The sequence below is a fragment of the Jaculus jaculus genome, chromosome 18 (assembly GCF_020740685.1).
Source record: "Jaculus jaculus isolate mJacJac1 chromosome 18, mJacJac1.mat.Y.cur, whole genome shotgun sequence".
NCBI lineage: Eukaryota > Metazoa > Chordata > Mammalia > Rodentia > Dipodidae > Jaculus > Jaculus jaculus.
In genome coordinates this window covers 28742196-28768224 of record NC_059119.1, presented here as the reverse complement: position 1 = coordinate 28768224, position 26029 = coordinate 28742196, and the positions used below count along the sequence as shown (strand labels likewise).

The following is a 26029-nucleotide window of genomic DNA, read 5'->3' as shown; positions in this document are numbered from 1 at the left end:
CATCCGTCTTCGTTTTAATGCTATTGGAAAGCATCTGCTGAAATCTATGTATTATTATAATCATGAGAATAAAAGAAATACAATATCACTTTAATTACGTTCCAGTGCCTAAAACATTCTTCACTGAAGGAGCCAGAGTTATTGAAGAGAGAGAGGCTTTTTTTTTCCCTGCCTTAATTTATAATGAAAAGATGGCAGAGGCCCGGGTAAAGAGAATTAAATTCGTTTTTATCTTACAAGTCAAAGTCATCACTTTATTCCTTGGCTCTTAGTCCCTGAGATCTTTGTAGAAATCTTTCCTGACAGCTTTTCCCCTGTTCCAGTTTCCTGCCAAGCCAATGGTTTCGAATTGTGTGGTGAGTGGATGTTTGTGAGGAAGAATTCTTGGTGTATTCATTTTCCTTCACTGACTAACAAATCATCCCAAAGACACAAAAGAAAACCAATCCACCAGGGCCTCCGAGCAAGTCAGCCAGCATCAGGCTGCCTGCGACCCTCAGCAGGCAGGAGAAATGTCTTTACACAGAAAAAGAGTAGATTCCCTTCCTGCCTTTTGTCCCTTTTCTAATTGGATTACTTGTTGAGATTTTGGGGGGTGAGGTGGGGGATGGTTTATGGTTAATTTTCAAGAGCTTTTGATGTCTATTAGACTTGAACTGAATATTACCTATCAAATTGCAGCCTACAAATATTTTCTCCTGGTCCCGCAGCATATCTTTTCTCTCTCTTTCTCTCTCTCTCTCTCTGTGTCTTTTTCTCTCTTTAACAAAAAGAGAGAGGGAGAGAATGGGCACCACAGGGCCTCCAGCCACTGCAAATGAACTTGAGACGCATGCACTACCATGTGCATCTGGCTTACTTGGGTCCTGGGAAATCAAACCTGGGACCTTTGGCTTTGCAGGCAAGTGCCTTAACTGCTAAGCCATCTCTCCAGCCTATTATCTTTTCTCCTAATAAGGTGTTTCATGGGACAAAAATAAAGTCTAATTTACTGATTTGCTTTTCTTTTCTTTTTTTAAATTTTTATTAGCATTTTTCATGATTATAAAAAAAAAAATCCCATGGTAATTCCCCCCCACACACACACTTTCCCCTTTGAAATTCCATTCTCCATCATATTACCTCCCCATCACAATCATTGTACTTACATATATACAATATCAACCTATTGAGTACCCTCCTCCCTTCCTTTCTCTTCCCTTTATGTCTCCTTTTTAACTTACTGGCCTCTGCTACTAAGTATTTTCATTCTCACACAGAAGCCCAATCTTCTGTAGCTAGGATCCACATATGAGAGAGAACATGTGGCGCTTGGCTTTCTGGGCCTGGGTTACCTCACTTAGTATAATCCTTTCCAGGTCCATCCATTTTTCTGCAAATTTCATAACTTCATTTTTCTTTACTGCTGAGTAGAACTCCATTGTATAAATGTGCCACATGATTTGCTTTTCTTTCAAGGATTTTTCTTTCGATACCAGATTAGAGAAGATACCAAGACCTAAGTTCTCAAGATTTTCTCCAAAAAGCATACACTTTTTTCTGCTTTGCATTTAAATCTGTGATCCTTTTCTTTTTTGATTTTTTTTTAGTTGACAACTTCTATAATTGTAGACAATAACCCATGGTAATTCCCTCCCTACCCCCACTTTCCCCTTTGAAACTCCACTAACATATCTCCTCCCCCTCTCAGTCTCTCTTTTATTTTGATGTCATCATCTTTTCCTCCTATTATGATGGTCTTATGTAGGTAGTGTCAGGCACTGTGAGGTCATGTATAACCAGGCCATTCTGTGTCCAAAGGGGCACGTTGTAGGGAGTCCTACCCTTCCTTGGGCTCTTACATTCTTTCCACCACTGCTTCTGCAATGGACCCTGAGCCTTGGAAGATATTTTAGGTAAGACTTTAGGTCCGGGAGCATCGTATATTATACCACTGTGTTATGCTGTACTATACTGTGCTGCACTGTTCTGTATTATGCTTTGTATTTTTTAGTCTATGAGTCTCTGGTTGCTGCAGCATAGTTGGTTGAAAATCACTCTTTCCTCTGTTGATGATTCTGCTGCATTGTCCAAAAGCAGTTGTCTGCATGTGTGGGCACTATTTTGGTCCTCTTTTCCGTTGAGCCATGTGTCTGTCCCACTGCCACTAATCCAGTCTTGATTCCTACAGATATGGAACATCACTACATTGTATAGTGGACCTTGCTATTTTATTTTTTCTTTCCAAAAACATTCTTAGCAATTCTAGTTCCATTATCTTTCCATGTAAATTTGAGAATATTCTTTGGGTATATACAGGAGAACTTGTTGGGGCTTTTTCAATATGATTTGCATAAAGGTCTAATATAGTCTAGAGAGCTCTGACATCTTTATTAGTTGCATTTCCTAGGAGCTGTGAGTGTCTCCATTTATAATATGTTTTATTATTTCTCTTCACTATTGTAGAGTTTTAGCCTATTAAATGTGTACTTACACATATAAAATATGTACAATTGCACTTGCACCTAAGCCTTTTTCAAGAGTCTGTAATTTATATTTCAAATGTTTTCTTCTCTGTGTGGCTGTGGCTTTAAAGCAGTACAGTTGGTTTGGGTGTGTTGATCTCATGTTCCACCCTTGTTAAACTCATTTAGTTTTAGATCTCTTGGAATTTTCTTCTTAAGGCATCATATTATCTGTGGATGGGGTCAGTTTTATTTCTTCTATTTTTCCTTTCTGAGCAGTGGGGCTTTGATTTCTTTTTCTTATCATGTTGGGTTGACAAGAACTAGTTATGAGCTAAGAAGAAGTGACAACAGATATTCTTGCCTTGTTTCTGGTCTTAGTGTGAAAGCAGCTTGCTTCTCACCAGTTACTGGGATGTAAGTTGCAAGTCATTTTTGTAGATGGTCTTTATGAAGGTGAAGACATTTCCCTCCAGCCCTGGTCTTCCAAGAGGGTTTGTGATTAGTAAGCACAGATTGTCAAGAGTGTTACTGTATCGCTCATGCGATCACGTGACCATTAGTACAATAGGTGGCATTGACTATTTCTCAAACAGTGAATCAGTCTTATGTCCTGGCCACGATGATTAATTTGTCTTCATGGTGCTGCATTCTTCCTGCCAATTGCTGAGGGGCTTTTGCAACCATATTCACGAGGTACACTCTGTGGTGTGTTTGTTTGTATTGCCCTCGTCAGGATTTAGTATCAGGGTGATGCTAATTTTAAAATCCATTAACATGATTAGGTAACACTCCCTCTTCTTCTATCTTTAGAAAAGAATTGTTTAGGATGACGATTACAATTCTTTAAATCCTACAAAATTCTCCTATGAAACTTTGTGGGTGGAGTTTATAAATTATGAGTTTAATTTCCTTAGTGAATCTTAGGGTTACTTTATCTGGTTTAAGTTGTTGAGGTTTTGTGATTTGTGCTTTTTAGGAAATTGGTTCATATTTCCAAACTGACAAATTTTTGTGTGTGGAGTATTTCATGACATTTTCTTTTGGTATTGTTAATTAGCGTTGTTGCTATAATCAACATCATTTTAGTATCTCCAGAGTCTGGAGTGATAGTCCTATTTTATTCCTCATGTTGGTAATTGATAGTTTCTCTTCTTTGTTAGTTTTGCCATAAGTTTTTCAACTAGATTGATTTTTATTTTTTTACTGTATTAAATTTTTATTTATTTATTTTATTTATTTATTGTGTGTGTGTACATGCTTGGGTACAACATTTGCTATTGCAAATGAATGTCAGTGATTTGTGCCTTTTTTTTTCAAGGTAGGGTCTCACTGTGACTCAGGCTGACCTGGAATGAACTATGTAGTCTCAGGGTAGCCTCGAACTTACAGTGATCCTTTAATTTCAGCCTCCTGAGTGCTGAAATTAAAGGTATGCACCACCACATCCAACTTAATTTGTGCCATTTTTGCGTCCACCTTTAAATGGATGGCTGGAGAATTGAACCCAGACCAGCAGACTTTAGACACAAGTGCCTGTAACTGCTGAGCCTTCTCCCAAAGAACCAATTCTTTGTTTCATTGATTGTTTTCAATTTAATTGAATTATTTATTCAAAAATGTTTTGTTAATTTATTTGAGAGAGAGAGAAAAAAAATAGACAAACAGAGAGAGAGAGAGAGGGAGAGAGAGAAAATGGATATGCCAGGGCCTCTAGTCACTGTAAAAGAACTCCAGACACATGCACCACCTGTATCTGGCTTATGTGAATACTAGAGAATCTAGCCTGGATCCTTAGGCTTTGCAGGCAAGAGCCTTGACCACTAAACCATCTATCCAACCCCAATTTAATTAATTTCTGTTATTTTCCTTATTATTTACTTTCTTCTTGTTGTTCTGACTGAATTTTGTTTTCCTCCCTAAATTCTTTTGGTGGTATTATAGATTATGGACTGACATATTTTTTTCCAAGAATTTAGTCCCATAAATTTACCTTTCAGGACTATTTTAATTATGATACACATATCTTGATGTATTATTTTCATTCAGTTAAGAAATGTAATCTAAACTGGGTATGGTGGTGCATGCCTTTAGTCTCAGCAGTTGAGAGGCAGAGATAGAAGGATCACCGTGACTTTGAGGCCACCTTGAGAATAAAGAGTGAATTCTAGGTCAGCCTGGGCTAGTGTGAAACCCTACCTCGAAAAACAAAAGCAAACAAACAAAAAAAGAAATTCAAAGCCTGGTGTGGTGGTGGACGCCTTTAATTCCAGAACTCAGGAGGCAGAGGTAGGAGGATCACAGTAAGTTCAAGGCCACCCTGAGACTATATAGTGAATTCTGGGTCAGCCTGGGCTAGAGCGAGACCCTTCCTTGAAAAACCAAAAAAAAAAAAAAAAAAAAAAAGAAAGAAAAGAAAATCTACATCCTCATTGGTATGTAGATTATTTATTCAGAAATGTTAGCTTCTATATTCACTATGTCCACTATCATTATGTTATCAGCTTCCAGCTGATTCCATCTCGATCAGAGAATGCAACCAGAGCTGTGTGGTTTCAATCGTTTTAAATGTGTTGGGGTAAGCAGGGTGTGGTGGCGCACGCCTTTAATCCCAGCACTCAGGAGGCAGAGGTAGGAGGATCGGTGTGAGTTTGAGGCCACCCTGAGACTCCTTAGTGAATTCCAGGTCAGCCTGGGATAGAATGACACCCTACCTCAAAAAAAAAAAAAAAGTGTTGGGGAATATGTAGAAAACAGTCTATGTTAACCTTACTTGCATTGTGCTAGCTGGGTAGAGTGTTCAGTAAATGTTTCTTGAGAGTATGTCTGCCAGTCTTTCTGTATCGGTGTTGATATTCATTTGTTGGTATACAGTTGTCCTGTGAACTCTTGAGTGGGGAGATATTGAAATCCCCAACAGTAACGGTTATTAGTCTGTGTGTCCTTTCAGTTTCGGTGATTTTGCTTCACTTATTTTGCTCTTCTATTACCTTGATTCATAGACATTTAGATTTATTATGTCTTCTTTGTGGATTGACCCCTTTGTCATATAATATCATGGTAATTTTCTTTGAGATTTATCTGATATTAATATGATTACTCCTTAAAGTTCATGTTTACATGGGTTATCTTTTTACCCTTTTATTATTTTTTTCCAGGGGGGCGGTTTAAGGTAGTGTCTGACTGTAGCCCAGGCTGACCTGTAATTCACTATGTAGTCTCAGGCTAGCCTCGAACTCACAGTGATCCTCTTACCTCTGCCTCCCGAGTGCTGGGATGAAAGGTGTTGCATCGTCGTGACTGGCTACTTTTAATCTACCTCTATTGTCATATTCATAGTTGCCTGTAGACAGGGTGTAATTTGATCATTTAAAAAAGTTCACTCTTGGACTGGAGAGATGGCTTAGTGGTTAAGTGCTTGCCTGTAAAGCCTAAGGACCCCAGTTTGAGGCTCTATTCCCCAGGACCCACGTTAGCCAGATGCACAAGGGGCGCACACATCTGGAGTTCATTTGCAGTGGCTGGAGGCCCTGGCATGCCCATTCTCTCTCTCTCCCTCTCACTCTCAAACAAATAAATAAATAAATAAATAAGCAAAAAAGTTCACTCTTTAAATCTTTTAATTGGTGAATTTAGGCCATTTACATACACTTAATGACATTATTTGGGGTTTTTGGTCAATTAATCTGCCAATTTATATTTTATTTTTCCTCTTATTCTGTTTTCAGTTCTCAGTACCTACCTCTGGTTTGCCAACAGTGTTTTAGAGTACAGTTAGCCCTCCATGTATGCAAGCTCCTTGTCTATGGATCCAATCAACTTGTGAAAGGCCAATGCCCTGTGGGATGAAGGAAGAAAGGGCCACCTAGGCGAACTGCCTGCTGGAGACGTCCCTGGTCCCCAGGCTCTGTGAGAGCCATGGCTGAGGTGTAAGGCAAGCTGAGCTGGTCCGCCTGGCACCCAGCTCAGCAGACTGTCTCACTAGCTCCTCAGTTAAACTGTCTATGCTTCTTCAGTAGTGAATGTGAATGTCTGTCACCTTCAAACCCCCATCATCCACCACCAGGGCTTGAAACTACTTACCCCTTTTATTAAATTGGGTTTCATTAAATACTGGTGAATGCTTCTCAGCAAAGACAATTTGCTTGCTCACTCCTTCAGGAAACAGACGATCAGCTGGGAAATTTCAGCCTGTAGCCACGCTGCACCCACTTACACACCTGGCCGGACCTGTGCAAACCCCTCTGGCCGCAGCATCAACACTTCCGTCTCTAGGGGAAGAAGTGAGGGTTCTGGAGCGAGGCCTACAGGCTGCTCCCCCTTCCTATACAAAGCATTTGTTTGATTTCATAGCTCTAACATTCAGGAATGTGTCATGTACTGTAGCAGGACCGGGGCACATACACACTCAGCTTTCTCTTTGATTAAGCATGTACCTGATTTTCACTAGACTTTGTTGGGACACCAAGATAAGTGGGTCAGGCTCAAATCCAGGAAGCGGACTGTGGGAGGATGGTTGCCAAGCGGAGGGTTAAATGCTGACGTGAAGGAGGGATAGAGGAGAAGACCTGCTCCACACTGACAGGTCTGGGAGACATTACCGAGTGTGAACTGAACGTGCCTCTGGCCTGCTGCTCACACCAGTGCTCATACTGTGAGCATACACCACAGTGTTCCTAGCTCTGGGCTGTGCCGTGTCTTGGACCCTACCCTGGCGTTGCGGAACTTTTTGGAAAGATCACTCCAATGCTAGCATGAGTGAAAATACAGGAATTTATTTCTCGGGGACCCAAGTTGGGATCGCTCCCCAAATTAACTTCAGTGTTAAGCTGAGATCTTACTTTCATTTTATAGTGTTCATAGCCAGGATAGGGCTGAGCGAGCAAGAGGGCAGCAAGTTTACAGAAGCAGGACGTGACAGCTTGTGCAGTCTGTATGATTCAAAGCAATCTTTCAAAACATGTCTATGAATCAATATGCATATGAATCATGTAGCCAGGTCACCCTAATCATGAGCTCTGTTTTACTCTCTTCTAGTCTAAACTGTCCTTCCCTCTTATCATCTCTCTGGGTCCCCCCAGACAGTTCTCTCTTTGGGATTCCTTCAGCTGCTGACAGGTGAGTTCAACTCCTTAGCAGTTAACGCTGACAGTGACTTAGTGCGTCAGTCAGTTTAGCTTCAAGCTCCTTTTCCACTACCCCGGGACTCCTGCTCCCTAGCCACACAGAACATTCATGTTTCTATCCAGCCTCCAGGCCTCCTCATAGGCTCTTTTCTATGGAGTGTTTATGGCAGCCCTTCAGGACCATGGAAATGCCTCAGTCCCCTGTTCTACTGTTACCTGGGTCAGGGAAGGATTCTGGTCTCTCAGGGCCACCACCCAGAACCTACGTGCCTCGTAACTCACACTGGTCTGTGAGTCAGTGAGTCCATGAAGTGGCGTTACCTGTTTCAAGGAGCTCTGTGTGGGAATGAATCAAAAAAAGGATCAAAGGGGAGAGGCTGCCCCTGCTGAGGGCGGAGGAGAGGGCAGCACAGGGTTTTGTTTTTTTTTTCGGTTGTTGTTTTTGTTTTTTCAAGGTAGGGTCTCACTCTAGCCCAGGCTGACCTGGAATTCACTATGGAGTCTCAGGGTGACCTCGAACTCACAGCGATCCTCCTACCTCTGCCTCCCGAGGGCTGGGATTAAAGGCGTGCGCCACCACGCCCGGCATAAGCTGCAGGGTTTTGATAAGCCTTAGGAAGGATGCCTTGCTGTAGAGTTCCAAGGGGACTAGAGGCAGGGACGCTTCCCAGGAGAGGCAACCAGACCATCCAGGTAAGGGAAAGCTGGTGGATTTGCCGGGGCTCATGCCAACGGGGGCTATGCTGGTACTGAGTCCCGGGCACCCCCCTCTCACTCCTGCTTCCCTGTGTGAAGCAGTGTGTAGGCCAAGGTGGAGTACGTCACGGCTGAGTAGTTACTTCTGTCACAGTTGGTGGCCAGTCCAGGCCTAGGCTCAGTGCACCACTGGGCGGGATGAGTTACAGCATTGTGTGACGGCGGCCTTGGTTAGTTAAACAGGGAGGAGGGCTCAATGAGAAGAGCACTGCACGGGAGTCCTGACCATTCGGCCATATGTGATGGAAGTCAATTCTGGTTAACTGGTAATTCCCCACCCTCCCTGCTCCAGAGCCAGGCAGACCCGAGTTCAAACCCGGCATGGCTCATGTGCAGGCCTGTGAGTCTAAACAGGTATGTATCATGAAAGGACCCTTCCCCACCCCCCCCCCAAGCTGCTATGGGGCTCCTCAAAGTTGATTTCTCTTTTTGATCTTGCCAGCAAATGTTTGCAGAGCCCAGGAACTTGGTCAGCACCCAGTTATGAGGAGGGGCACACGTGCGCCTGCCTCCTCCTGCCCAGCAGAAAGCAAAGGCCATGTGTGGGAGCAAGGGAAATCCTAGTTGCCCTGGCAACTAGAAAAGGAGGGAGAGAGTGCCTTTATTTTAGCCACCAGCAGACAGACCAGATACCCAGAGAGTGAGGTTTCCTTTTTCTTCTACATGGTCACCTTTGGGGAGGGGGGCATGACTCAGCACTGCCCAGATGTCTAGGGGAAAGCTAGGGGTTAGGAAGAGCACCCATTGAGGGATCTGCCTGCAGTAGGCTCTGTCTCCAATCCTGGATGCTCTGGGGATTCTAGGCAACTGGGGACAAAACTGGCTTCCTCTTGCTCTGCTGCCGTCGCCGCTGCTATGATTTGGGGGTGGGGTGCATTTGTCAGAGCCAAGCTTCCACTTCCAGAAGAAGACCCTGAGAAGTAGAATGCATGGCCCTGAGTGAAGAGGTACATAAGCCAGCCAGAGCTAGTGACTAGATTGATATCTTAAACGTTTAAGTGTGTGGCACACCCTGGGCTCGATGATTGTCAGGTGCTGCCTTGAACAAGACAGTTGGCGTATGCTGCTCAGTGCATAGCCGGGCTCATTCAGCAGCTTCCCTTGGTAAGCAGAGGTATGCAGTTAGTACAACCAGCCCCGGGGTTTGCCAAAGCACTTCGATATGGGCGGCTCACTGCCTCTTTCTCTGCAAGTCATGGCCCTTCCTGTGGGCCAGGCTAGCTGTCATCCCACAGCCCCGCTCCTTGGCATGAGCTCCCTCAGCAGGTCCCCCAGGGCTCCAAGCGAAGCTTCCTAAGGCTAAAGAGCCCAGGATGAATATTGCATGAATAATAATAACCCGACCACTTAGCGGTTATGCACCGCTTTCCTCTTCCCTGATGCTCTGCCATCATTAATTAGTTATTCTGCACTGCCCATTTTCCGCCTTCTCCTTCTGGCTGCAAAGGCGGCCCCTGCGTGAGAGGTTCATTCTAGAACAGGCCTGCTCACGTCTGAGGTGAGGCTCTCTCTGGAACAAGTCTGTTTGGGTCGGAGGTGAGGTTCTTTCTAGAACAGGCCTGCTCAGGCCTGAAGTGCGTTGGTTCTAGAGCAGGCCTGCTGGGGCGAAGCTCCAGTGTGGACCCATGGGCCCTTCCGCAGGGGGATTGCACAGGCTTCCAGAGGCTTCAACCAGCCACTTAATGCCTCCCGATTTGAGCACCTGCCCTGGAGCTGATTCCTGGGGCGCTCCATTCCCTATTCTGCCCAGAAAATCAGGGAACACTATTTCAAGTGGCATGCTTCACTAGAGGAAGGACAGATCTCATCTGTCTCCCCTCTGGGCGTGCATACACCTCCAAGGGAACAGCTGCCACACTGTATTGTGGCAAATGAGCTCAGAGCCACATTATACCCAGCTTAAGGCCACTGAAAATGGCAGAATGGGCAGTCTTGCTTCCACACATCCTCCTGAACATCCTTTCCGATTCCCGTGACCTACTGTCCTTGCCCTTGGTCACAAGAAGGCTTTCAGGCCTTTCTAGGTCTTTTCAGAGAAAGAGTGAGGTGCAGAGGGGGTTCATAGATGGATCAAACCCACTCCCCAGTGAGTCAAGGCCTGGCAGGTGCCCAGCCCTCGGTGGATGGCACTTCCCCCCCCTTCATGAGCTCAGCCGGAGCCTCTTTCTTCTGCTCTACATCTCCTGTGAGCCTGTAGCAGCTCCTTTGGAAGGTAGGACTCAGTGTCCCCACACCAAATGCTTCCCTTTCTGGGCAGAAGGGACCCAGCCACCCCACAAGTCCTCCATTTTTGCAAGAATCCCCATACCAAGAGTGCCCTTGGTTCTACCTCAGACCCAAGCCAGGTCCAGCCTCCAGCTCTTCCATTAGCTGAAAAGGTATTGATTGCTTTGGCTTCTGGGAGCTCAGTGTTTGGATCCCTGTGTGTGAATCTTTAAGAATTAATTAGCACAGATTGCTCGGGAAAGCGACGTGGGCACAGGTTTTGATGCTGTCTGGTCACCCACCATTATTGTTTTCCTCTTAATTATGGCGCTGTTTCTGGAAGTTGGAGGCACTCACTCAAGCTCCCCTGCCTCCTCCGGCCTCCCCAGCTGCTTAGTGGCCCTCTGCTTCCTGTTCCTGCTGAAGGTAACCGTGTCTTGGCTAGCAGCACCATCAGTGACATTGAGAACTCAGACACCTTCCACTTACCAGGTGGCATGGATCAAGGGAAGGACACAGAGACACAGCCCTGTGGGCACAATGTGGGCAATGCTAAGCCCTCCAGCCCCGAGGAGAGGTATGGGCAGTTTGACAACATGCTCTCAAGGTTAGCTCTAGGACTGTCCTCTCTTCTTGTCTGAGGACTGCCATGGGCCATAGTGCTGGTAGCCTCTCTGTCAGTGCCCTGGACAGTTCTGACCTTGCTCAGCTGGCATTTAGGTCCCAAGCTCTGGGCCACCTCCCAAGGCTCCTGCATTCCTGCTTCCTCTTCATTGCCCCTGCCCACTGCCTCATCTTGGCTGCCCTTGTTCTTTTTGTCTTTAATTAATTAACTAATTAAAAATTTTTTGTTGGCTTTGAGATTTTTTTTATTTGAAAGCAAGAGAGAGAGAGAAAGAGGCAGATAGAGATAGAGAGAACAGGTGCTTGAGGGCCTTCAGCCACTGCAAACTAACTCCAGACGCATGCGCCGACTTGTGTATCTATCTGGCTGACGTGGGTCCTGGGGAATCGAACCTGGGTCCGTAGACTTTGCAGGTAGGCACCTTAATCACTGAGCCATCCCTCCATCCCTTGTCTTTAACTTAAATAATAATCTCACATAGCTTCCTGACACCCCAGGATGGGTCTTCTTGCTGTCCAGTCTTGGTGGACTTCATGCATTGTCAGGAGTCTCTAGGCTTGGCATCTCCTACTCACTGCCCATCTTCTTGGGCGTTAGGTAGGGCCAGGGGCTGGGAGCCCTTGATTAAATGTGTGCTTCGGGAGCTTGCTATAGGTCCTTGGGGCCTCTCTTTCTGTGTGTGTCTTTGTGTGTGTGTGGGGGGGAATCCATGGTGCCCCATGCTTTCCCAAAGCCCTCTCTCTTCTTTCTCCTGTGCCTTCTTTTTGCTCCAAGCTCATTCTAGCTCCTTCCAGAGAAAGAACGGTGCCCAAAGAGCCATGGGAGGGGGGTGGGATGTCCTGTTTACCGGAAGTTGGGCTGAGACAGGAAGAGGGTGGCCCAGGAAGAGCTGTTTCAGGTGGTTTCTGGGCTTGTGATGAGGCACCTGAGGTTTCTGCAAGTTAGGTATGCCAGAAGGTTCTTGACCTTAGCGGAAGCCACATAGACAGTGGGAGGGAAAGGACCACGTGACCAAGGTCAACCCAACTATCCTGGGTGTTGTGCTGGGACCAGGGCGGAGGTACGACCCCAGGGCAGTTGTGTGTGATTGCCAGCTGCACACAGCCCCGCAGACAGAGCACTAGAAGAGCTGGAGCTGCCAGCCTTGCTTACTGCCCATGCCTACCCGCTTGTGGGCTGTGAGGAAAGGAAGGTGCTGCCACTACCTAACCGTCCGAACGGGCAGAGCTAGAGAAGCCCAGCTGGTGTCCTGTCTGCCCACCGAGGTCAGCTGACACTGCTGGGAGACAGGAGCAAAGGGCCGAGAGGAAAAGGCGTTTCTGGTAATTCCTTCTTAATCGCCAGGGTCTTGTGTCCCCATTTTCCCAGGAGGAGAGCAAAGCGAAAGATCAAACAGTGAGGTGCAGCCCAGGGAACTGTCAATTCGATTCTGTGTGTTCAGGGTCTTTCGGATTCTCTTTGGTGCACTGCAGAGTCCCAGCTTCAGCTCAGCAGGCCCTGGCCCTGAGGGCTCACAGCCCTTGCCTGGGTCACATGTGCAATGCCTTCACCTGGCTCTGTGGTTGAACTTGACTTCTAAGGCCCCCACCTCACTCAGGATTGTAACCTTGATCTTATCCCCTCAAGCCACTTCTGGGTTAGCCTTCAGTGGTTTTGGGGGTGACTTCTTAGACAGCTCAGGAGTGCCTCCCGCCATTGCCCATATCTCCCAGCATGAGAATCCAAGCTTCACGGGGCCTAGGGTGTCACCCTGGCCCTAGGGAGAAACGGCTCGCTTTGCATCCCACATGCCCTTGATGCCACGGAGCAACTAGGCAAGAGGAGAGGTCTGAGAAGGTGACATCAGCGGTCCTAGACCAACAAAGCCACGGGGGGACTTCTTTCATGCTAAATCTTTTAAAGATGTGGAAGAACTTTCCATAAGACCCAGGAGAGGCACTAAGTCAAAGGGCAGCGTGTGTAAAGGCCTGGAGGCTTAGCTGCAGCCCTGAGATCTAGTTCCTCATTTGCAACCAGAATTTTCCACTCCTCTCCCCATCTCGCCAGCCAGATCTCATTGATTCTTCACCAGGACTGTCACCTCCTAGGTCATTAGCTATAGGTATGGCTCATAGAGCCATCCCTGAGCCAGTCCCCTGGTAAGAATCACCTCTAGATGGTTCCCTAGAGGAACACCAAGATGCAGTGAGCAGACAGAGGGTCACAAGGGTGGTGGGCCGGCCTCTCGGCAGACACCCACCTCACCCGCCACAAGTCACTCTTTCAGCTTGTTGGGTCCTCCTCACAGTAGGAAGGTGACAGTCATCTTTTTCTTTTTCTTTTTTTGTCATCCTCTATACTACTATGGCGGGGGGGCACCGGTCTTTGAGGGCTCTTGATCTCTCCTAAACACCTGGCAGGTACCTTGTTTATGTGTGGACTCTGTGTGAACAGCGTGGATGCTGGTCCTGACAAGTGACATCTTTTCCTATAGCTGGGAATGTTGGAATTCATGAGATCTAAAGTTAGAACCACCCTCCCGATGTTTAAGTCCCAAGATGAATGCGGCCAGGCATCAATTGACAAACACTTAGGGCCAGCCACCCCTATTTTTAGTTCAGATACTTATAGAATGACATCTGAGTGTTCACATGCCTACTAGCCCACAACTGGGAGTCACAAGGCCTGTTTCTGCCCAAATAAGGGTGGCAAAAAGCATCCGCCCCCCAGCCAGGGCGGGCCCAACAGGTGGATAGACCAGGGAAGCCTGGGTGCCAGGGATGGGCTCTTAGAGGGTCAGATTCCAATGGAGATGGGCAGTCCAAGCCGCGCCTTCTGCACACTTCTCTTGGCAGCCCTGCCCTCTTCCTCTGGGTGGGAGGCAGCAGCTCAGCTGCTTCCTTAAGTTCCTTGAACTACAAGTTCTAAAGGACATTTATACCATCCTATTATACCAGGCTGGTGGCAGGAGGTGGCACATGTGCCTCTTAATGTCTCCTGGGGAATCATGAGAGAGTCCCTGGATCACACCTTTCCTCCTCTCCCTCCTCCTCCCCCCGAACCAGGAACAGCAGTCTTGATCCTTCATGGACCATCCCCTGGGTCTCAGAGCCTCTCCTTCTTCCTGCCCAGCGCATGCTCCGAAGCTCCTGCTAGTTTAGTGGGGGTGGCGTTGGGGGTGGTGGTGGCGGTGGGGGAGAGGGTTTCTCCTGGGATCTCACAGGTTCCAGGGCAGAACAGGGCATTCTGTAATCCTCTGGTTTTGCTGGCAGACAAGTCTTGCTGGGGCCATCCGTCCTCCAGCTGCTTTGCAGAGCTGGGGCCTTCCAGGAGGTCTATGGCCCAGGAGGGACTCCCCCAGGCTGGTGACCCCGGCAGGAGGCGGATCTCACAGCAGTGGATGGATCCTTATTCAAGCTCGTTAGAGAGCAAGGTTAGAGCTCCCAAGAGGATGGGGGAGCGCAGGCCGGGGCTGTGGCTGTTTCTCCCCGAGGAGGAGAAAGGCTGCCGCCGAGTGGCCATAAGGCTGGCTAGCAGGAATTAGAGGACATTGCCCTCGCCAGGAGAGGTCGGCCTCGGCCTCCGTGCTCTGACTCAGTCTTAATGCAAATTGAAAGGGGGGAAGGAGTTCCAGACTGGAAGACCAGGGATCAGTGGAAAGCCCCAAGGCTTGGAGAACAGTGTCAAAAGGCACTTATAGGGGCTGAGCTGAATCCTTTCGCCTCGGATCCCTGCTCTCAAGACCTAGCAGAAAGGATAGAGCCTGACGCTGGGTTGATGAAGGATGCCCAAGAAAGCAGGAAGTGGCTGCTGTGGGGGCGGCCAAGAGGGCACAATTGGTTTTCTGGGTTTTTTTGTTTCACATTAGGGTTTTCCCCCTTTTAGTCCCTTTCGGATGGTGAGTCACCTACTGTCGGCTCCTGTTTCTCTTTTCTAACCCATGTCCTTATTTCCTTGTTCCAGTTTTATCTCATGCTGACATATTCTTGACATAAGCCTCATGCTGATAGCCAAAAGTTTTTTTTTCTTTTCGAGGTAGGATCTCACTTTAGCCCAGGCTGACCTGGATTCACTATGGAGTCTCAGGGTGGCCTAGAACTCACAGCAATCCTCCTACCTCTGCCTCCCGAGGGCTGGGGTTAAAGGCGTGCGCCACCACACCTGGCAAGTTCTTTTTTTTTTTTTTTTTAATGTGAGGGAGAGACAGGGAGACAGATGGGGGAGAAAGAGAGAGAGAGAGAAAAAAAATGGACATGTCAGGGCCTCTAGCCACTATAAATGAACTCCAGATGCATGCACCACTATGTTGATCTGGCTTACGTGGGTACTAGGAAATTGAACCAGGGTCCTTAGGCTTCACAGGTCAGCGCCTTAACCAATAAGCCCAGGTTTTAAGTGGGGAAAATTCCCAGAGACAGGAACCAATGTGTGAGAGGGCAGGGGCAAGCTGACCCCTAGGGGGCTGTCTCCACTGGAGCACCCCCCACATTCCTGTCATCTGCAGAGTAATGGCAGAGAGACTGCCACGTTAGCAAGGTGACCCGAAGAGAGGATGCCTCTGGTGGCTCTGAAGCTAGGGTATTCCCAAATCCTGACCCCATTCACAGCCATTACATCCAGTAACGAGCCTTGGCTCATGCTAGAGATATGTTTCAATCTAGTTGGAGTTGCAGGATTTATTTAAAGAAGTGTCAAGAGTCAGTGTAATGAAACTTATTGGGGGGGGCTTCAGCATTCAGACAAAACTGAGGTCATTGCGCACAGCGGTGTGTGTATGTGAGCTTGTCTTCCGTAGGGAAGAGAAGTTGGTGAGTTTCCAGAAGGTACTTTGGGATCAGGGCTGTGAGCTTTTGTTTCAGCCTCCCCTGGCTTCATTCCCCCCACCAAGTGGTCACCAAAAAAAATCCAGTACTGTAATGATGATCCCCCTTTTCCACCAAGCACAGAGGACACAGTGGTCCCCTGTAGAGTTCCGTCATGCTGTCTGTTGCCGAGGGTGGCCAGCGGACATGGACGGCTGGCTAACAACAGGTCTTTGCTGCGTGGGTCAGTGGGGTCTCTGCACCCTTCACCCTCATGAAGTCAGGGCTCAGGAGGCAGCTCCTGGGAGATAAACTGGGAAGATTGGTTATTCCCAATCCAGTCACCTGCTTGAAGTACATTCTCCTCTTGCCTTTGCCTGGGAGCAAAACAAGAGAGTGAGGCCGGGGTTCACTTGCTCATTGACCTTGATGTTTTTGGTGTCATGCCGCATTCACTGGTAGTATGGTTGTCCGGGGTTTCAGTCATCTGCAGTCTATCATGATCTGAAAGTTGTAATGGGAAAATCCCAGGAATAAACATAATTTTTAGGCAACGTTTTTGTAGTAATTTGTCATGATCACTCTAATTTGTTTTGTTTATTTTTCGAGGTAGGGTCTCACTCTACCCCAGGCTCAACTGGAATTGACTATGTAGTCTCAGGGTGGCCTCAAACTCATGGCAATTCTCCTGCCTCTGCCTCCCAAGTGCTAGGATTAAAGGCGTGCGCCACCACACTTAATTTGAGAGAGAAAGAGGTGAGGATAAGGGGAGCAAAAGGGCACACCAGGGCCATTAGCCACTGCAAACGAACTCCAGATGCATGCCTCATGCATCTGGCTTACATGGGTCCTAACAAAATCGAACATGGGCTCTTTGGCTTTGCATTTCCATTTCTCCAGCCCCACTCTACTTTATTATTTGCTATTGTTAATCTCTTGCTATGCCAAGGTGTGTACTTATTGGAGAGACTATGTTAAGAGTCAGTGTAATGAAGCTTACTGGGGTTTCAGAGGTCAAGCAAAATCAGTTATTGCAGGCAATGGTGGGGGAGGAGGGGCATGGAGTTAGGACTTTGAGGTTTCAGGTATCCACTGGGGGTCTGGGGCATATTCCCCACAGATAGGGGAGGGACTGCAACATACTGCTAGTTTGTTCAGGTGACCTGCCCTGTCACTTTCTACTTCTTTTGGATCTTGGGCATATTATTAAGACCTCAGTATCTCTGATCCCTTATTCATCAAATGTCAGTGATCACAGGGCCAATGTCACAGAGCTGTGGCTGTATTAAATGTAACAACGCCTATACCACACCTAATGCCTTGTCTCAAAATAACTGACCAAGGGCTGGAGAGATGGCTTAGCGGTTAAGCACTTGCCTGTGAAGCCTAAGGACCCCGGTTCGAGGCTCGGTTCCCCAGGTCCCACGTTAGCCAGATGCACAAGGGGGCGCACGTGTCTGGAGTTCATTTGCAGAGGCTGGAAGCCCTGGCGCGCCCATTCTCTCTCCCTCTATCTGTCTTTCTCTCTGTGTCTGTTAATAAATAAAAAAATTAAAAAAAAAACAACTGACCAAATAATGCCCACTTTCCTCATCCAGTCCCCTCTGGCCATCTGTGAGACCACCGGCCTGCTTGCGAACAGTGTCTCCTGAACTTGGGCTTCAAGCCCTGGCTAGAAATGTGAGGCAGCCCCGTGGTGGCCATGCTGTACGGGCACCATTGACTGACTGGTTAATTGATTGATTGGGCCATTCATTCATTCATTGGTTTCTGTTGATATTTCCTATGCGTCAGACCAGCAAGAGGAAGGGGGTCAGTCACTGAGCATCGTCTAGGCTGGTTCTCGGTACACAGCAGTACCATGTAAATGCTAAGTGAATATCAGCTTGGTCAGTCAGGTCAGGAAAGCACAGGGTCACACAGTCCCCAGCAGGGGCTGCTGACCTATGAGGTGTCAGGGAGGATGCAACACAGAGTCAGGGACAGGCAAAGGAGGAGAGGTGAGCAGACCGGGCCTGGCAGGAGGACTGGCCCGATAGCAGGGGTTGTCTGATTGGATGAAGAGGGGACTGTGGGAGTGAGGAGATGCAGATTGGGGTTATGCAGGAGCCTTGGAAACGCTGCAGAGTGGCTTGCTGAGCCCTGCAGGGGTTTTGCTCCATATCTGGATTTATTTTTGGTGGCTCACATCTTTAATCCCAGCACACAGGAGGCCGAGGTAGGAGGATAGCTGTGAATTCAAGGATACCCTGAGGCTACATAGTCAATTCCAGGTCAGCCTGGACCAGAGTGAAATCTTACCTTGTGAAAAAAAAGAAAGAAAGAAAAAAGTGAAAGAAAGGAAGGAAGGAAGAAAGAAAGGAAGGAAGGAACCAAACCAAAGAAATGAGTTCTAATTAACTCAAGTCCTGTTGGAGGGGAGATTCTTCGAATTTGACTGACTCAGAAAACTGGACCCTACATTCCTTGTCCATCTTTTGTTTATTTTTTTAACTGGATAAGTCAGTTTATTTTTTTGGATCTTAGCAAGGCCTCAAGACTGGCAAACAATCTCACTGAGCTCTGGAGGGGTGTGGCTGAATGAGGGTGGGGGGGACTTGCATTTGGTCTGTGACCTTCTGGCTGGATCTCAGCCCTGTGCTCCAATCCACCTCTGAGTTTTAGCCAGGCTTGCCATTCTTTCTCTGCAGATGTTGGAGGAGCTCAAGTGTTGGCAACAGGCAAGCCTGCTGGGGCTGAAATCGGTAAGTGGAATCCCAGCTTGGTGTGTGTACAGAGCTGAGGGGAGGAGGGAAATCCTCTAAAGAGCAGGCATGGGTGCTGGTCAGCATGTCACCTGTAAGGCCACTTCATGGACTCCTGCCCCGGGCAGCGGGGAGTTAAACAAGGACTCGAGGAGAAGCTAACCTAAGTGAAAAAAGGCAAACAGACACAAGAAGGAGACCGTGCCAGGTGTTTGTCAAGGCCTCAAGATTTTGTTTTTTCCACGTAGGTTTATATAGGGTTGTAGAGGGAAGGGGACGTGGTCAGGGCAAGGAGTTGTAGGGGGAAGGGTATGTGGTTAGGGCAAAGATCACAGACTTACTGGTTAAACCGCAATGCCTTTGTGTCTTCATCAGCTACCGGCAGGATGGGGGAGTGTTTAGCCAGGTGTACGATCCCATTGTTTCTGGTAGTTGAATAGTGGGTGAAGAAGTAGAAACTTAACTTGCTATATGGCAGTCTTTGTTTCTGGTAGTTGAATATTAGGTGAGGAGGTAGAAACTTAACTTGCTATGTGGCGGTTTCTGTTAACATGGCCGAGGTTTGGTTCATAGCTCCCAACAAACTCCTATACTACAGCCTGTCCTCAGAAGGAACACGAGTCATAAAGGCCATTTTGGAGTGCCCCCTGTTCCTAAGGGGCAGTTCTAGTACCTGCAGTGACCCATGCTGTAACTATGGGTCCAGGCTTTCACTGTACATCCCTCTAGCGGCACAGTGCCTGCCTCCTCACCTCAGGGGCTCACATTACCTGCGAGCTGTGGCCATATCACCTCCTCTGGGAAGGCTCTCCACTCCAGGATTCCCACACCAGCCCGGCTTGTCATGTGGCCCTACCATGAGCTCTTGGCTTGTCTGTCTTGGCTGGCTCAAGGCCCTTCGGAGATAAGGAAGGGTCTTCAGGGTCACCAGGTAGCAAGCACTTTATACACACTCAGTAGATGAATCAGGGAATTAACACAGGGGCAAGTAAGGCAGGGACAAGGAGGCCAGAAAAGTAAGCTACCTACCGCCTAGGTCTGGGGCCCGGGGGGGGGGGATGGCTAGCAGCTGATCTTGAAAGACCCTTGAAAGGTAGAAATAATTCTCACAACTGGAGGGGCCAGGGATGGGGTTCCAAGGACCCGGGAAGGGCTAGGAGATTAAAGAGGGAGGCTGGCACAACAAGTTGACTTGGGGGATGTCAGCATCCAGGCGTAGGACTCTGGACTTTACCTAGAGCCGTAGAAGGCCCCTGCAGGGTGGCAACCCTATCTGAAGTTCAATCACTTCCCGCTCTTCAGATTTCAAATATGCCCTCATTGGGACTGCTTTGGGCATCGCCATCTCTGCAGTTTTCCTGGCCCTGAAGATCTGTATGATCCGGAAGCACTTGTCTGACAATGACTCTTCAGACCAGAGGAGCGTCCCCCTAGGCTTCAGTGGTAAGGAATCCATGGCACACGGACCCAGCTCCGCCCTGTGTGAGGAAAGACTGTGTGTTAGTCAGCTTTCTGTTGCTGTGATGAAATATCTGAGCCAATCAACTTAAAAAGAGGAAAGGTTTACTTTGGCTCACAGTTTTAGAGTTCCTGTCTGTGTTCTACTGGCCTTGCTGCTTTGGGGCCTGTGGTGGCACAGTATCCCATGGAGGAAGCCGGTTCCTCTGTGAAAGAGGAAGACGGGGGTCCCATGGTTTTCCTGTCCAGGATTCCCATTCCTGATGGGGCAGCTCTAGAACCTTCAGTACCCCATGCTGTTAACTGTGGGCTCGGTCTTCACTTGTACATCCTTCTTTCTGCACAGCACCTACCTCCCCACCTCAGGGACTCGCCTCACAGGGCATATGCATCTCCAAGACCTCCCACTAGGCCTCCACCTTAAAAAAAATCCCACCACCTCCAAATAGTGCCACATGGGCTGGGAATGAGCCTTGAATGCATGGGCTATTGGGATCATTCCAGACTCCAACTGTCACAGATGTCACCCAGTATGAGACACTGAAGGCAGCCCCATAACAATGGACAGTAATAAGCAATAAAACCCATAAGTACAGGGGCCAGCAGGCTTCTACAGAGTAGAAAATGGCTTTCCTCTGCATCTCCTGGAGTGTGACCCTCACTCTCTGACACTGTCCCTCTCTACGCTTTTCTATTCATTTGTTCTTGGTCTTCCTGAGAATTAGAGGCTCTGGAGAAAGCCAATAAGATCAGAAAGTTCCGTTTTCTTGTTCTGATGATGTGATCAGATAAAATTGATCCCAGGAGGTCCCGAGGTAGTCCTGAGCACAGGTGGACATGGGAGGTGCTGTTGATGCTGTGAGCGGCAGGTCCCACCCAAAGCAGGGCCAAGGGCTCCCAGATACCCACACAGTGCTGGGATCACGTGACCCGCAGTGGGCGAGGCGATGCTGGGCACTGCAAGGAAGGGCTTCCCTAGCTGAGTCCGGGCAGTCAGTGAGCTATTATAGCAAAATGCAGCACTGATTTACACCCCTTTCTCTCAAGGTTGCCCACAAAACAGCCTCTGCGGTATAAGACTCTCGAGGCCAAGCTGAGGTGGTTTTCCTGGTCGGGGGGATGGTGGTTCTGAGGATGAGGAGAAACTGCTTTCCTGGAAGATTCACCCATGACTGGGAGGGGGTGGTGGGGCTGGAAGAAGACTTAGGAAGACACAGGCACGTCCATGAGGGGCTTCACTGGTCATCCACGTTTGCCAATCCTTGATGGTGTACGGCAAGGGACAGGAGACAGCTTTTTCATGTCACAGTAGCCTGGTCCTAGATCTCCCCAGGACTGCAGCCCCTAAGGGAGACTCAGGCTGCAGGTGGAGGTGAGGTGGGGGTGGGGAGGATAGAGGGAGACTCTAGGGATGGCTCGTTCTAATCTATATGCCAGCAAGGAGTGCTTAAGTACATCACCTGAGCAGAGAAAAGCTCTAAGGACAATGCAAGTGATGTCCCCAAAGTGGCCTCAAGCCACTTTGCAGCGAGCCTCCAACCCAGAGTTTCTCATCCTGCCTCCTGCCAGCTTTGACCCCTGGAATCTGCTAGAAGGGCATCAGATGAGCAATACCAGAGGTTGTAAGTATTGTGACCTTGCTAATGTCCCGCTTTCTCTGTTTAGACCCCATGGTGCGGAAGAAGATGGCCTCACGGTAAGGTACCCACGGGCTCATCAGTGTGAGATGGTTTCCCTCCCTCCACAGCCATTCCATTGCTTTGCTGTCAGCCCAGCTTCCTCCAGCAGTCTACAGGGCACCCATGCCTCGAGCCACACTTCCCCCTTCTTTGGGTCCATGGGACACGAGAGTGGGGGGTCACCAGGTACAGTAGCCCAAGGAACTCAGATGTGCCTTGCGCATAGATGGCCCAAACTCTGCTCAAGACCATCCCTCAGAATAAATAAAGTCACCCGGCGTGGTGGCACACGCATGCCTTTAATCCCAGAGGCAGAGGCAGGAGGATCACTGTGAGTTCAAGGCCACCCTGAGATTCCACAGTGAGTATCAAGTCAGCCTGGGCTACAGTGAGACCCTACCTCAAAAAGACAAAAAAAAAAAAAAAAGCAATAAAAGAGGGCTGGAGAGATGGCTTAGCGGTTAAACGCTTGCCTGTGAAGCCTAAGGACCCGGTTCGAGGCTCGGTTCCCCAGGTCCCACGTTAGCCAGATGCACAAGGGGGCGCACGCATCTGGAGTTCGTTTGCAGAGGCTGGAAGCCCTGGCGCGCCCATTCTCTCTCTCTCCCTCTACCTGTCTTTCTCTCTGTGTCGGTCGCTCTCAAATAAATAAATAATAAAAATTAAAAAAAAAGCAATAAAAGAATAAAGTCCGCAGTTTTGACTAGCTTGGGAGGACACTCACAGTCTGTCCCAGGTTAGCTGGTTTGCCCACTGGCATCCCGCCAACTCTGCTTTTGCATTAAGCCTGGGTCCTCCATGGGCAGCCTGCCTCAGACTCTGCATTCAGCTCTTTTCTGTCACCAAAATGCTCTGTGCCTGGATATTTGCAAGCCCGCCTCTCATGTCCTTTCTGTGTCCGCTTTACTGTCATTGTGGGGCTGTGTGCCCTGGGGGTGCCGAGGTTCGCACAGCCTGCTGTGAAGCAGGGTGTGTTGGTGTGCAGGTAGAAGGTGAAGAGCAGCTCACGTGGGCACGGGAATCCTCGCATGCGAGGGTATGGGTGGCCAAACTGTGGAAAGCACGGGCCAAGAGGGGGAGCAGAGTGATAGTGCAAACGCTCTAGCTGAGGCCGGGGCAGAGGTTGAAGAGAATTCGTCTGAACTCACCCCCAGGCTTCTTACCCAGTGCAGACGAATGCTGGTCAGAAAGGGATGGAACAGTTGTCCTTATACTCCCTGTGATGACAGGAAGAAGGGGCAGTTAAAAACAGGGGAGCCCTGCTAGAGGCCCCCTTAGCCGATCAGGTGCACTGTGAACCTCTGTTGGAGCTGGGCCAGGTGGAGGCAGACAGAAAAGTTGTCAAAGTCCTGGATTCCTTTGAGGCATCAGGATCAGGGGAGGCAAGAAGGTTGCATTCCAAAAAATAAAAAGCCTTCAAGAGCCATGTGCTGAGAAAGAGGGGCAGGAGGCAAGGCAGGCTTGAAGGGACTGCCTAACAGAGAGTCACAGTTCAGGTTTCCCAAACTAACACTAGATGGAGTCAGGGGAGGCAGGATGGAAGCTGGGCGAGTGGAAAGGGAGTACAGAGGAACGAAGGCAGAAGAGAGCGTGCGTCTCAGCAGCTCACTTCCTGTGCGTTCTGCCCCAGGCACAGCTAACGGCAGACTGCTCTGTTTCTCAGCTCCGCAATAGGAGGGAAGACTGTCCCCACTCCATGGTGAGCGTGGCTCTGTTCTACTCTGCCAGGGAGTGCTGGACACTGCCTAGAGCCCTGGTGCTGTGCCAGCATCCCTCTGAGACGCTAGAAAGTTCCCCCTGGGGTGAGACACAGTGAAGCTGTGAGCATTTGCCCAACCAGAGCTGAGAAAACCCAGTTTTAGCAAAAGTAGAATTCATCCCCCCGCCCCCCACACACAACCTTCCTTTTGCCAGTGGCCAATCTGTTAGCCAGGTCTGTCCATTTGGTGAACAAAAATTCCAAAACCTTTCTCTGCCCTCCAACTTTGACTGTTTGCTTCTTAGCCCTGTTCTGATGTCTCAGAACAGACAGAGCCTGCTTGCTCAGATCGGGGGGGGGGGAGGGGTAGGATCTTGGGGTCCCCTGTTGCATGAACTCTACTCGGGTTTATCTGCATGGCTGGTGCAGGATCTATGTTCTCTAGCTCACTTCGCCCCATCTCTCCTACAGCCTCGGTGCCCAGGGTGCCGTGTACCCAGGCTCACAATCCAGCTGACTAGGATCCAAGGCCTGAGATCATCTCCTGTCCTCCCTTCCAACCTCTTTCTATTCGAAACAACTTCAAACCCACAGAAAACTTGAAAGCTGCCAACAGAATATTCACCCCCTGCGTCTGGCTCTGTGGACACTTCACTCCTGCCATTTTCTCTCTATACACAGAATTGTTCTTTCTTTCGGGGACTCGAAAATCAGTATAGCAATGATATTTCACCCCTAAATATGTTGTCAAGTATCCGCCGCATAATCGCTGTGCAATCACAGTACTTCTGAAAAGGTTAATGCACGTGCAGCTACGCCGTGCACTGTTCAGTATACATTTGAATTTCTCCTATCCTTGAAAAGTCATCCTTTGGGCCAGGTGTGGTGACAGATAGATATTTGTAATTCCAATGTGGAGGCTGAGGCAGGAAGATCAGCGGTTTGAAGCCAGGGCTATTTAGACTCTGTCAAAAAATAAATAAAGTACACACCCATCCATATAAATTATTGTATTCATCCAACGCAATATTTGTATTTGATTTATTTGATTTTTTTTTCAAGTCTCTTTTAGTGCTGAGCAACCTGTCTATCTTTCTGTCACCACAGCCTTAGCAATTTTGAATGACTAAGCCAAGCATTGTGTAACATTCTCTTTTCAGGATTTGTCTAACGTTATCTCCTGGGTAGATTTGGACTGAAATTTCTTATCACGAGAACCTCAGAGGTGACATCGCATTCTTGTTGCATTGTGTCAGGAGGGGCCAGGCTAACTGCAGCATGACTCAGTTGGTGATGCTTGCTTTGAAGGCTTGTCTGAGGAAGGGGCTTTCTGTGTCCGCACGGTGGGATTGCAGTGTCCTCTTGCAATGGCAGCATTAGCCGACAATTTAAGGGCTGGTGCCTTGAGACCATGTGAACATTTCCTGAACCCCAACCATTCCTTACCCTCTGATTTTATATCTGGTCTCATGACCCAAGCCTGTGTCAGTTATTTCTATTAGTGGTCACGTTTAATAGCTGTCACTCTTTTGAGGGGAGGGGAATATTTTTACCCATAACCGTTTTCTTCCTCTGCTTGCTGAGTTCTGCTACTGCAGATCTCAGTGCATTTTCATTTGTTACCATAAGGGGTCTTGGATGCTCAAATTGCCCCCACAATTGTCCAGTGCAAGGCACTTTTGGGTGACAAGTGGGACCCTGTGACAGAACCCCATTGTCTCGGGACATTTCCCTGGCTTCTGACACAACACAGTATCCTGGGCTCTTGATCTGTCATCCCCTTCTCAATTTCTATTATTTTTAAAATATTTATTTACTTGAGAGAGAGAAGAGAGAGGAGAAAGAAGGAGGGAGGGAGAGAAAGAAGGAGAGAGAATGAATGAGAATGGACCTATCAAGTCCTCTTATCCCTGCAGATGAACTTGAGATGCATTCACCACTTTGTGCATCTGGCTTTCCATGGGTACCTGGGAATCAAATCTGGACTAGCGGGTTTTGCAAGCAAGTGCTTTTAACTTCTGAGACATCTCTCCAGCCCTCATTTTCTTTTCTTTTCTTTTTTTCCCCTTCCTTCCTTCCTTCCTTCCTTTCTTTCTCTCTTTGTTTGTTTGTTTCTTTTTTTTCTTTCTTTCTTTTTTTCTTTCTGTCTTTCCTTCTACTTAAGGGTGATTTTAGAAACCAAGGTCTGACACTGTGTGCTCATATCCACTAGCATGTCATTTTTCCTAAGCTCATTCAGAGAACAGAGTCAAGAAGTGACATTGAACCGGGCATGGTGGCACGCGCCTTTAATCCCAGCACTTGGGAGGCAGAAGTAGCAGGATCACTGTGAGTTCTAGGCCACCCTGAGACTACATAGTGAATTCCAGGTCAGCCTAGGCCAGAGTGATATCCTACCTCAAAAAACAAAACAAACAAACAACAAAAAAAGTACATATTTAAATACCAAACACAAGTTTCCTCATCTCATGTTTCTATCTCTCACCCTCCAGAGTGGAAACCTAGCTTCTTC

At 48.2% G+C, this 26029-nt stretch overlaps 1 protein-coding gene across 1 annotated transcript in view; it reads left to right on the top strand.

Moving 5' to 3' along the window:
• Positions 1 to 26029, top strand: part of Tmem273 (transmembrane protein 273) — a 39450-nt gene that overhangs the window by 6755 nt on the left and 6666 nt on the right. The window contains exons 2-4 of the mRNA XM_045137803.1: positions 18628 to 18681; positions 19984 to 20124; positions 21805 to 21835. Coding sequence (XP_044993738.1) covers positions 18628 to 18681; positions 19984 to 20124; positions 21805 to 21835 — 226 coding nt within the window. The remainder of the gene's footprint in view (positions 1 to 18627; positions 18682 to 19983; positions 20125 to 21804; positions 21836 to 26029) is intronic.